General features: G+C 32.9%; 1 protein-coding gene across 2 annotated transcripts in view; it reads left to right on the top strand.

Annotated features, from left to right (window-relative positions):
• Positions 1 to 4,903: 4,903 nt before the first annotated feature.
• LOC110102404 overlaps positions 4,904 to 14,242 on the top strand; it is a 68,608-nt gene continuing 59,269 nt past the window's right edge. For both annotated transcript variants that reach the window (XM_020830736.2, XM_020830737.2), the window contains exon 1: positions 4,904 to 5,076. In XM_020830736.2, the coding sequence (XP_020686395.1) occupies positions 4,985 to 5,076 (92 nt within the window). In that variant the 5' untranslated portion in view covers positions 4,904 to 4,984. The remainder of the gene's footprint in view (positions 5,077 to 14,242) is intronic.

Genomic DNA, 14,242 nt, shown 5'->3' on the forward strand with positions numbered 1-14,242 from the left:
CCAAAGTACTATGGTTACCAAAATATACCATAATTGATTTTCTCAACTTTTCTAAAATATTATTTTTGATACCCTATTCTGATACTAATTGAAAGTACAAGATGCGTGAAGAAGGGTGGTGAATTGATATTTAAAAAATTAAATCCTAAATAGGAGTTCTAATTTTTTGATTTTTTTATTTATTTCAAAAGGATGACTTAACTAATCAAATATGGAAGCTAATAATTTCATAATGATTGCAACAATGGTGATGATTTTATTTAAAATCGTATAACGAAATACCAAAATTATTTTTTTACCAAGTAGTTATAGCAAAGTTAAATGCAAGAAAAGTAAAATGCAGAAAATGAAAAAAGAACACTATAAAGTTTTATAATGGTTTGGTCAACCTTGACCAACTTCCACTCCCCAGAGTCCTCCACTTCAAGATTTGCACTACTCAAAAGTAACTCTTCTTCTACTCCCATAGCAAGGCGTAGAATCCTTTATAAAAACTCACTTTCACCTTCCCTAGTGTAGCGGAGTGCCAAACGCTATGTCACCCTCCCGGTGACAATAGCGGACCTTCTATTTTTTCTCCTTCCTAGAGAAGGTAGAGAACCTTCTAGGATTTTGACCTTGAATTCTCTCCTCCTAGAGAACTCCCACAAGACTCACCCAGGCCACAGGAGGAGCAAGCATGCAGCAGGCTCAGAGAGACCTTGTGATCATCCTCTCACACTACTTCTCCCTCACACATAAACTCACCTTCTCCTTCCTCTCATAGGCCCTGAATCTTTTCAAAAAACTCCCTCTCAAGAGTTTCCTTCCTTTTTCACGTTCATATCTATCTCTTAACAAAAAAATGCATTGATTTTATATCAGGCTTCTTGAAACCTTCAAAATTCAATTTATCCATTTATGTTCGTACAATATAGATCGTACATTATGATCAGTTCAAAAAAGCTTTTGTCCTTGTGTAAAGGAGTACGAACAATCAATAATAATTAATACATTTAAAGTATGATATGAATATCGTCCAGTATGATATACTATATTTCTTATGTTCATATAGGATGAATGATGGGATGAAAAAAATTCATCTCTCTTCATCGTGTGGCACAATTTCATTCATAAAGTATGATTATTTAAAATTATTCATGTCATCTTGTACGATGTAAAAGTTGTACAGTATGATTAGTTCAAAAATCATGGTTTTGTCGGGTACGATCTTTGGTACGACTAAAAACATCCTTGATTCATTATACATTACGATCAAGGTCATATAGTATGATTAGAACAAAATCAAAAGTTTATTTGGTACGAATGTTGGTACGACTGAAATTCATCTCAAATCATTGTACAGTGTGATCACGGTTATACAGTATTCTCACCAATCAATAATTAAGACTTAATTTAATTGACTAATCACGAAAGTTAATTTTAGTAAGTTTTTAAATATTCGTATAGTGTAATTTCAACATACAGTATGATGTGTTCAAAATTCAAATCTTAAAAATTTGCTTAAATTAATCTAGCGGCTAGGGTTTAGGGTTCAAAATGAATCGTACAGTATGATCATGATCGTACTATTTTATTATTTTACAAAAAGTTTGTCGTTAAGATATAATATATCATACAGTACGATTTAAAATCATACAGTAAGATCTACATAAAAAAATAAATTTTTTATCTAAAAACTCTCCCCCTATATATGTGTATAGTCACTCAATTACATACACAGTTTGGTGGCCAATCTCAAGAAACAAAAAATAAAGAAAATAAAAAAAATTACATACTCCTTCATATCCTATTCTATCTAGTCTCAAGTCTTTTGTTGTTTTGAGCAGTGCATAATCTCCCTGAAATGTTAGTACTTACAGATAGGAGTAACATTCAAAATATTTAGTTTTCATTTTAAATTTTCTTAGGGTTTTTTTTCTATTTCATGATCAAAAGTGGCTATAGATAAGTGTTCACAACCTTGCGTATAAAAATAGACAAATTTAATGAAAACACTTCACACACAAACATTTAAAACATGAGTTTTTAACAAGTTTGGAACAACTAGAACAAAACACAATCATATAGATAAAATAATACTACAGAAAAACAAATCAGTAAGATTAAATTCATGATTAAAATAAATATTAACATAATAATTTCAAGCATCTATTCCTTGACAACGGTTCAAAAAATCGAGGTAAAAGACATAACGCAAGTTCACCTATATCGTTCAAGTAATATAACAATTGAGAAAAAGTATTGCTCTCTTGGGAAATTAGCATGTTGATCTTATAAGCTAAATACCAAATTTTCAACCACAAAATTTATCTTGCCAATAAAAAAATTAACGAGGAAAATAAGTAAACTAAAACTAAATTTAGATTTTATCATAAAATAAACTCTAAATTTGTGATTGATCTGATGATTATACATATTATAAATGTGTCTATTAATTTATGATTGTGGACTAGAGCATAAATAATTCCACATATTTATCAAGCTCATTAGGATCCTAGTAAATATATGATTAATGCCTAATCAATCACACCTTCACTACATCGTACACATCTCCTTAATCTTCCCAAAACCCTAAAAGACATTATAATTTTTCCACCTAATAGTTAATCAGTGGCTCTATTGCATGTACACCTTCTTAATATTCCAAAAATTCTAAAAAAATGCATGTCTATGTTTTTAGAATTTTGTTCAAATTTCCCTACTTATTCCACTACGCCTCCATTGTGAAAATAGATCATACTTGGTCTTAAATTTATGCATGACCTTGACACAACTAAATTAAGATCGGGAAAACTTGAAATAATTATATGCCATTAAAGAATGTAGACCAAATCTACATTGCACACAATACCATCATCACATTATAAATTAACAACATGATACTATTTTGCATGTTTAACAAAACAAAAATCATAGTTGTTATTGAAAATTTGAATATAAAGTACACTAATGAGTTAAAATAGGTTAATACCGTAAGTTAAAACTTACTTTCCTCTTTGATTTCACCGTTGATTTGTCTTACAAACCACAACACAAGCATTCATTAAAAGAAAATTGAAAACAAAATAGGGAAGAAACTCTCCCAAACTCTCCCCAAAATTTTTCCTAAAAAACCCCCTTTAGAAGTCTCTTCTCTTAAAATGAAAGTGCTTATTTATACGAATTACAAAACACTTAACACTCTAACTAGTCCACCCGATAGTATTGCGATGCTGATCTAGTAGCATGGTAGTGCTCTTAGTAAATCACACATTCTCTTTGAATTATAGTTGATAACTACCGACACAACCGTGTTGTTGAACCAATTTGACGTGGTGTTGTCGATCATGGTGCTACAACATTGGATGGTCTGTCACTGTAGTGCCATGCTATTTATCTTAAACCTTAAATTTTACTCTTTAGAGAGTTGAGGCAATGGAGGAACAACACTATGGCACTCCAATTTGGCATTATGGTGTTGGATGTTTGGTGTTGCGTTGTTAGCTTCTCTGCCTTTAGAATATAAATTCTTTCATGTGGAACTACAATGCTTGTAAGACAATGTTGCATCATTTTTTTTATATGGCGCCATGGGATTGCAATGGGATTTCTTCACTTTGGCCTCTTCCATTAGAATTTCCTATAAAAAAATAAAACTTATGTCTATTTCACACAAAATTTATTATTAAAACACTATATTTTCTAATTTAATGACACAATCACGTCATCATCATGAGGTCAACGCAATCTCGAAGACCATAGTACAAATAGGGCCATAAATTCACATTTATATGTCTATTCGCATTTGATAGTTGTATTTAATATCATTCACTAAGCCTTCTAATTTCTCACCAATTAAAGGGCTGAATGAATTGTGGAACTAAATGTATACTCAGAAACTCCTTCTCATATAATAATCAAGTTATAACGAGGATACTAGCCTTAAAGTGAGGTCCCTTTGTGGCAACCATATGAGGATTGCCAAAGGAACTCAGTCGAGGAGGTCAGTGGGTCCTACTCGCCAGAAACCTACTAGGTAGCTCTCTCTGCACGAGGCAAATTAGATATCACTCATGCACTACCTCTCACGCTGGTTTTCCCTAAAACATTCAAGCATTCCCAGCTTAGCTATAATAAGGAACATATTAGAAAGAAGTCCCCACACTATTCGGTTGCTATTGTTTGGCCTAAAACAATGCAATTCTATAACATCTCACTTGCCTTTTCTCCTAAAGGCAACCTCGGATCATATGTGCTAGTCATCAGTTACACCAAGCAGCTAGCCAAGGCTCTCTCACAAACTCAATAGGAGCCTACTTGCCACCATTAAACTGTCCCACAAATAGCTCGCCCATTGATTTCAATATCTTTTGGCCTAGTTATCACGGGATGACACATGTTTATATTAATATATAGTGTTATATGGTTATTTTGTTTAGATTGTAATTTTTCTAATTTTTTTATAAATAGGAGTTGATGATGAATAGTTGGAGGATCCTTAATTTTCTCAGATAGTAAACACTCTGTCAGATTGAAATCTATTGTTCTTTTCCTCTACTGTTTACTCCACGTTTATAGTTCATCTTTAATCACTATTTCTAGCTCATGATTAACCCACCAGAGGAATCACAAATGAACAAAATAGAATCCAATGGGATAATTCTTCAATTTTGTTCTATTTATATAACAAGTTTTAAAATTTATTGGATCTCATTCAATAAAGTCAAAGAACATAAATTAATTTTATACAAATAAGCATCAAATTATTTATTAAATATAAGAATGTATTTATAGCTTTTATTTGTAAGAAAAAAGTTCAAACGAAATTCACATATAATTATGATTTAATTATTAAAGTAGGTTTTATTTTCACTAAACTAAAAAAATATATATTTTTGGAGTTACGAATTTTTGTATGGCGAATTATTATTTTCTTAGAGTAGTTATAGCGAGCTTCATTGAACGGACAGCCCAGAATACCCAGGGACGACGCAGGCGCTGAATGGATGAAGATCCTGGCGAAGACGAGCGACGAGCTCTTCGGGGTAGCAAATTCGCACCACTCCCTTCGCTTCCATTACGAACCCTACCAAGGTCTCTTCACCCCTTAATCCCCCTTCTTTTTCTCTAGAGTTTCGTTCAGACACTTTTTGAGCTAGATCCAATTGGATTGCAATGTTCGTTGAGATGTTGAAGGAATGCTTTTTCTGTTGTTATTGTTATATCTATTTTTGGCTTATATTGTCAATTTTCGGTTCCCATTTTTATTTCGTTTAATATTTTATTTATAGCACCAAAAGGAGAGTTAGGGTAAAGACAAATTATTTTGTTTTTGTGTTGCTTTAGATTGTTTGATGCCTTCTGATTCAAATATATTCCGAAACTTCATGGCTTACAATTTTCTTACTGCTTTTTTTAAGTATAGAAAATTCTTGCACTATAAAGCTGGTTTAGAAGAAGTGAGAAAACTATCCCAATTAAAACCTTAATGTTTCTAAATAACGTCTTTTGCAAAATTTAATTGATGGATTACAAGATTGACAATTTAGACCCTCTTTGATCACTTAATTGAGACGTACACTTTTTAAAGGTAATTCAGGTTTATCTAGTGATGGAATTCCCTTAGATGCTGTTTGGCAATGTATTTATGCAGGATTTAGCATAATTCATGCCACACGGGATTTGAGAATACTATAAATCTCATGACAAGGTTTAGCAATTCATGGGATTTGTCGAAGTAATTTTTTTGTTGTTAACATTATTTTCAAATTTGTCTTTGAAAAAATAAATTTTCTTGCTTACAGCTTACCCACTATAACTCCATTGTATGGTTTCTTGGGAGAACATCGAGAAACAAGAATGCTCACCATACCAGTCACTTGGGTGAAGGCGATTAACAGTATACAACTATGAAAGACTTCGTTATTGTGGACGTGCCACTCTTGTACAATGCCTTCTTTTGCAGGCCATTGCTTAACATATTTAGAGCAGTAGGACCTATCATGTGGAGGTGAAATTTCATGCTTGCAAAAATCAGATAACCTTGAGAGACGGCCTCACATAGTCTCACATTTGTTACTTGAGGGAAGCAGGAAGGTGGTGACTTTCCAAAAGGAAGTCTTGCAGCTTGACATTGAGCATGGCCCAGGGATGGAAACAATGAAAGTAGAGGAGGAAATCTTAGCTGTGAAAGCCGAGTTAGAGAAATCTGATGTAGGCAAAAAAAAAAAAAAAAATCAAATGGGTATTTATTAGTTGGTTGTTTTTCTTCTATTGAGCTTGACCCATTTTTCCTTGGCTGCTTGGTTCTTGGATGGTCGTGCCTCTCCTTGGTGTCTGTTGGGTTTCCTGGCTTGCCGTTGGTTCCTGGGCTTACTATTGGTGTTTTGGCTGCTTGGTTCTTGGCTGGCCGTGCCTTTCCTTGGTGTTTGTTGGGTTTCCTGATGATTTGGTTCTTGAGCTAGCTATTAGGATGCTGGGTTGCTCGGTTCCTGGGCTGGCCGTGCCTTGTTCTTTTGGTTTTCTCTCTATTTTGAATTGGTGATTGTGTGGCGCTTGTGGGAGGCTGTTTGATTTCCATTTATCCCTATTCAAGGGGTTGTTTTCTGCTGTTTAGAGAGAGATTAGTGAGGAAATTTTGGAATGTATAACCTACGGGTTATCTTGCATGTGAGCTAACTTCTTCTACCCTACTTCTACTTTGTCTTGGACTTCTACCTACTTCTTCTCTCCACGGTTTCCTCCCCACATGTATCATTCTTCTTAAGTTTTTAAAAGTTGTAGTTTGTCTTTGTTTTTAATAATATTGTTATCTTGTTATGTTTGTCTATGTTTAAAGAAAGAAATTTATCTCTTAATTTGCAATCTTAGCGGTATATTTATCTATGTTGTAAGAAAGGAAGGTTTGTGTCTTTGCGCTATTTTTTTGACGCATCAATTTGGTATTTAGAGCCTTAGGTTGTCTTGTGTCTTCTTTTCTTTCTTTTATTTTGTTTAATGTATATATATATATATATATAAAAGAATAAACAATCATGATGTAATAAAATCAATTGTGCTTAAGGAAGATGTTAGTTTTTGCAATAATACAAGTTGTTTTTGTTTGTGTTGTACTACTTTGGTTGCATCAATTTGGTATCATAGCATTAGGTTGTTGTGAGTCTTTTTTTTATTTTAGATATTTTTTTTAAAAAAAGGATAGTTAGAACAATCAACAAGAGGAAAGACATAAAATTTCTGAGAAAGATAAATCTGAAGAAGAAAGTAAGCCAATTATGCTTGATTCCAGAAGACAAATTTTCAACAACAAATGGGTTCCACCTCATGCATATTCATCTAATCCTCTACAGATCAAGCTTCTCAAAATTCGTAGACACTTATATTTTTGTACAGAAAGATATGAAGTTAAGAAGCTTTAACTTCTAGCCGAGTTTAATTGAGAAAAGGAGATGATTGAAAAGAAATATGCTACTTTGACTAAGGATTTAGCTAAGACGCAATTTGCTCAAGTTGGAAGTCCAATTACTTTCTCATTAGGAGATGTGATTTCTCCACCAAGGGAGAATTGATGTAGGCAAAAGTTTCAATTTTTTCATTAAATAGACATTTATTATTGGGCTGAATTTTCTTTCTTGGACTTGGTCCATTGTCCCTTGGCTGCTTGGTGTTTTGGTTATCTCAGCTGATTTTTTTTTGCTGATTGATTTTTGGGCTTGTTGTACTTCTTGTGGGTCTCCGAAAGGATTCAGCTCACGGGAAACAAAATGCAAAGGAGATGATCGCATTATCCCGTAGGACAAAATAGTTATAGGCCTTTACACTCTATGCAAGCTGGCCAATGGAAGAGCAGATGAGATAATATATACGATTAACCATGGAGGATAGCGGCTTTCACATATACATCTCGATGGGTAATAATATATATACCTTGATCAAAGTCACAAAACTTCTCCCATTCGATACATCAACTCGAATGAGGTTTATTTGATGTGGACATCTGTTTCCCACGGGCGCAAGCCCCTATAGTTAATTACATTTTAAGGCTCAACTTAAGAAAACTCTCGATTAAGGATGCAATATTATTCTCTCATACATAAGGGAAAATCTAGACTCTCCTAATCGAAAGGAAGATAGGCTTAATTAGGCTAATCAACGTACGTGGATTATATCAACACTCAATCAATCTGAAGAAGAGAAATTGGAGAAAAAGACAATTGCATTCAAACATGCACGAGAGAAGGACGGAGGTTGCATCATCTATGTGATGCATATATATAGGATTTATAACCTCTGAAAGATAGAGAGCTTACCCACCGATAAGGCATACAATAGTACACCAGTACCACTAGCCTTTGATCATAAATCTATAAGGGAAGTAGTACTATATACAGTTTTAATATCCACAACTTAACTAATGCAATATGGACTTATATCTTGCATGAAAAAGAAAGTCAACTAAAACCACCTAATTGTATAAGGTTCATGTTGTCTGGTCTGTATGAAAGATAGGTAGGTGGTTAAGTTTTTGAAATTTGTGGCCGACATCTAGAGAAGTTCCTGAGTGGTCTCGTACTTATGAATAATGTTATGCTTTTAAGATTAATGCAATTAAATTTTAATTTTGTCAGTTTTTAATGCAATGTATGCTAGTTAAAGTATCCAAATTAGAAAATGCATGAAATATTAAAAATAACTAAAAATAATTTTTTTAGAAGACTAGGCTTTCCTAGGTTTAGCACCTCATCTTTATAGGTCAGATTATCTTAACTCTACCTGCAGACGGGAAAAAAATTTATTCCTAAAGAGCTTAACAAAATTTAGGCACATGCATATGCAAGAAAGAAACCTATGAAAAATATATAATTTCCACTACGCAAATAAAGTAAACAATCAATCACAATAATGCTTCAACTAGAGCAAAAAGTATCCAAAGTTCCATGTCAAGCGACATATTGCAGAAACGTAGTGGTGGCCAGGTTCCATTGACAACAAACTAGATTATACTCCTATAGCACGATGCTGGTCTTAAAATGAGACATTATAGTCTTGATCTTCATCTTCTTGTTCTTTTGTGGATCGCCTTCCTTTAGTCTTCTTGTGGTACATCATCAGCAGGATATTCAAATGAAAAGAAATTCCCAATAAAGAGACTTTTTTTTCTCTTTGAATCCCTAATATGTTATTAAAATGCCCCATTTCATAGACTTTCATAACTCTATAAATAAAATAAATTACATCAAATTATAAAAGCAAAATCTAGACTCTCATGCAAGGTTATCTTAAGCATTTATAATCAAACTTCTTAAGTAGTTATATATGAAAATAAAAATGCCTAAACCAGCCAGACTTGGTCTTGGTCTTATTTATTTGGGGGTTAAGCAGTTGAAGCACATGTAACAGTTATATATTATTTATTTAATTTAGCTTCCTTTCAGCACTATATGAGCATGACCACCTGTAAAAAATATTGTAAGTATTAAAATCACTACTAATCTATAAGTAGTCTATCATTCACGACATTACAGAAAGAAAATAATAATCTCAGAAATCATCACAGAAAGCTAACACTAGTAACAAAACAAATAACACACGTTTCACATGCAAATCGCCACATCACATAAATAGAAAGACAAGAAAAACACCGGCCTAACCTAGAGCTAGAAGTCGTGTCCTAACAAATAAGTCTAGGTGTGCAGTAGTATGTGTGGTTTTAGGTATGTCCTATATTGGATAATTTGTTCGACTTATTTGTAATTTGATTTGTTAAAGTCAAAAAAGGGAAAATTTAGTTTAAGTTTAAGTATTAATGTCTTAAGATTGATTTTAGGAGTTTATTTATATTTTAATGTTTAATTTACTATTGCCTTTGTTGTTCATCGAGGTCGTGAGATTTATTTCATTTTCCTTAAGACTAGCTTAATAGTCTTGTTGGCCAGAGTTACTCAGTAGTAACCAACTTTGTTAAGTTAATTTAGTTGGTTGTAAATTAAAAGAAAATATGATTTATGTAATTTATAATCAATTAAAGGGTTAAATTAGTTAAGTTCTCAATCAACTGGTTGGTGGCGTTGTGCCGTCAGGCTCGAAGTCTAGGCCTCCTTAATACACTTAACCTAGTAGCCCGAAGTAGTTCATCCTAAAAACTAAGTTGATATAATTATATTAAGAATTTTTTTTAGTTAAACCATTAATAATCAATTAATTTTAAAGTTTTGACACTCTATTGAATTTATTCGTGGCATTATGCTACCAAGCTCAAGGAACCACACCTCCTTAGGACACGTAGCCCCGTAGCTTGGAGTAGTCTATCCAATCAACTTCATCTTTAGAGTGTTTGTTGTGTATTAAAGGATTTGCTGATTGATTTTAAAAGATTAGCTTAAGGTTTGATTAAGTTTAGGCGAGTTAATAAAGTTTGGAATTTTAAGTTATGATTAGATTTTAATGAGTTTATTATGTTGTTCACTTAGTTAGTTAAGTTCTAATTCATTTGCATTCAATATGAGAGGTGTTTTAAGTTGGGTGTTTAATTAATTATGAGAGAATTTAATGAATTAAAATTGAGTTTTAGGAGTCTTTTTCATCTTAAGTTTGTTCTTCAATTTTATAACTCTTAATTCTAAGTTTATTTTAATAGATTTTTTAGTTAGTCTTCGATTAAGGGGTGATTAATATGTTAATCAATTTTAGTCCAAGTTTATATTCAAATTTTACTTTTTAGAGATTATGTATGTTATTTATGGTTTGCTAAAGAATTAGGTGTTTTAATGCATTTGGCATGGATTGTTTTCGATTTCCTTGATTAGTTACTAATAGATTATGACAGATTAATCCTAGAATAATGTGTCACTGAGATTTCTATATTTTATGTTTATATCCTAAAGGGAGCATGCATCATAAGTCTAAATTTTCTAAGATTAAGTTCTTAGTTTTTGTCCTTAGGTTTCACTAAAGTTATAGGACGAAAGGAATTTGTTTATAATCCGTTGGACATTTACACGTGTGTAAATGAGTTTAGGGATCTATAATAAAATAAAACAAGAAAAATAACCTAATAATTAAAGTTTCTACAATGTCCTAATGGGTGGGGGAACGCACACACAAAGGGCTCCTAAGGGCTTCTAAGTTTCAAGAATCTTACAGTACCGGGGGCTACGACTCGGTGCTTCCACCCGTAGCACCCCCACAGTCGTAGCCCCACCCACTGGAATGAATGCTTGCCACAATTCCACTTTCCAACCACATCTCCCAACAACTAATAAGAAATATTACACATAACTACTCATTTTTAATCATGAAAAGAAATAATCCAACATATTCTTCTTTCTACCCCAAAATAAGAGAATGCAAACCACCCAAAATATGCAATCACAAGAAAAGAAGTTTGATGCCAATTCATTCTCCAAAATTCAAGAAATATTTTAATATAATTGTTTACATGATTTTCACATAAAGCTCCAACAAGCGCAAAAAGAAAGAAACAAATTCTGAAAAAAAGCATGTAAGCATCTCATTATTAGGTATGGCCTTCTCAAAACCAAACACTCTTTCGGCACATCCTTTGCTCCAATTCAACATTTAAGCCAAACGCGAATAGGAGGAAATAAATTTTAATGCTACTTTTTTCCCACATTTCAAAAAAGCACTCTAAATATTCGATACAGTTACTCGCATCACTCCACATAGAACTCAGAGTAACGAAGAAGAAACAAGTTGTGAAACCAAAACCCAAACAAGCTCTTCCACTCCAAACTTTAACACACTTTCAACCCACTTTTCTTTTAATCCATCTTTGGAATCAAATGCAAATAAGCGAAAGAAGATTCATACATGAAAGTCTATTTCACTTTAAGGGGACTTAAAGAGCCTTCCAACATCAAGCTTCCAAAATGCAAAGCCATTCATAATACCCCCCAATCCTCAAAATAACACACAGAACCTTCAAGTAAAGCAACTAGTAAAACTTCCCTATATAAAATCTGCTACAGCTTTTTCCAACGCAAAAACAAATATTTTCGATAAATCCATAAAATTTTTCCAACAAGAACACTTTATAAAGCCTTCCTAACAGTTCACAAAAATATTTCGTAAAGCTTTCAATAATATAGGAACTCATGAGACTCTCCAACACTTCTCTAAAGATGCTTTATAAAAGACTTATGAACACTTTCAAACATTCATGCACTTCTCTAAATAATTCATGAAACCTATCAACATGAAGCATACGATTTTACATTCGAACCATGCATCCTCCAAAAATTGAGGCCAACATAGATCAGAAATGGAATTTTCAATAAGATATCAAGTTCATAACCATAGCTTGCCAAGAATTCAAAATCACACGCTATTGGGAAGAAAGAAAACAACCATGCTTCACTTAGCAAATCAAAACATAATAGCTCAAGAACTTAAGAAAGAAAATAATATTTGACAACATCATATATCTTGCTTGTTGTAACCAAATACAACTCAAGAAATCAAGAGCTATCACACTTCATATTAGCTAGCAAGAAAACTAATCCACTTAGCATTGAAACCCAAAGCTCATAGGAAAGGAGAGTTGATGCCAACTTATTTTCTCCAACCATTAGAAAAATGTTTCAACAGCATGAGTAATACCACATCGAATTCACAAGACATTAAATATTTTTCAACAAACTTTCCACTTTCATCAAAAACGAAGAAAACTTGATGCAACCTCATTGTCCTCCGAGGTTCAAGCCCACATTCTACTCAAAACAATATCCCATTGAATCTATGCAAACTTATTCAAAAGAGAAGATTTTTCCATGAGTATCTCTCCAAGAACGATTGCCAACAAAACATCTTTCCGAATATGTAAGTCTACAAGAAATGCAATGAATTTCTTTCTTAAGACATAAAGCTATAGGTTTATTCCCTAGAAAATTCATTTGAACGAGAATCCAAAATGAGAAGAAGACAGAGAAAGAGGGCTTGAATATTCAAGAGTGAACATAAAATTTGATTCTACAAATTAACCACTAGTGTTAGAAGCTCTAGGTTGTCTTTAAGCTACCATGCCCTCACCAACACAAAAGAAAACAACACATACCATATATCTCATTCCTTATTACCTTGAAAAATATGCACATAAAGATATTTAAAGTAATATAGACTTAAAGAAGAGAAAATCCAACCGATCATGAAGCAAGAAAGTATGTATTAAGCATACTTGATTATCTTAAATCTCTCCAAACTCATATTCTCCAAATAGTTGGCAAATATGAATTGACAAATTAAGCAAGATATATGCAAATTCCATGACAACCATTCAACTCCGATAACATACACATATACGAAAATAAGAACATGAATCCATTCTACATAAGGACACCGTGAGACTTTATTTCAACTATTCATAAAGTTTGATTGGAGATTCATCATATTTATAATCTTTCGAGTGCTTAATAATGTCAAAATCTTTAATATTCATGTAAGGCTTTGGCAAGATAAAAGAAAAGAGAATTTCATCATGAAACTTCTTAAGAGCATTTCATCAGACAACTAATGTGCAATGTTCATGAAATCATTTAAAACATATCCACATAGAAGCTCCTATTTTCACGATTACACAAAGCTCATCAAGCTTTTGAAATAGTGAACAATTGTAATCATCCTGAGATTTAACAATCACAAATGGCTATAAAGAAAACAAGTCAAATACAAATCAATATCAACATAAATACTCATTCTTTTTCATCATTCTCAAGAGATGACATGCATATAGGTTGAGATTCTATAAACGAAATGAATAGTAGGAACAAGGGCTCAACTATAACGAAATGAATAGTAGGAACAAGGGCTCAACTATCAAACACCCTTCTAATGTCATAAAGAAACATCCTATCAAGCCACTCCCAAATGATGATGGGAAAAGCATTATGAAAGCAAATCATAAGAAGCATACAAATCAAACATAAATCACAAGTAGTTTAAATTTGTCATGAGACATTCCATAGCCCTCCAAACCTTAAGAGAAATTGGATATGACCCTACCACTGATTTTTTTTTTTGTTTATATATATATATTTTAAATTGTTTGCAAGGAAAAGGGACGTAAGAAGCATAGATAGAAGGAGAAGAAGAGGGAGGAGGTGGAAAAAGGAGAAAAGGAAAGAGAAGAATGAGAAAGAGAATAAGGTTGAGAGGAAGAGAGGGAGAATATACATGCCTACGAGAGGAGAGCTCACATCGGTTACGATGGAGGAGGTCGAATTAATGCCTGTTGTTGGACGGCTCC

The sequence above is a fragment of the Dendrobium catenatum genome, unplaced genomic scaffold (genome assembly GCF_001605985.2).
Source record: "Dendrobium catenatum unplaced genomic scaffold, ASM160598v2 fragScaff_scaffold_1409, whole genome shotgun sequence".
NCBI lineage: Eukaryota > Viridiplantae > Streptophyta > Magnoliopsida > Asparagales > Orchidaceae > Dendrobium > Dendrobium catenatum.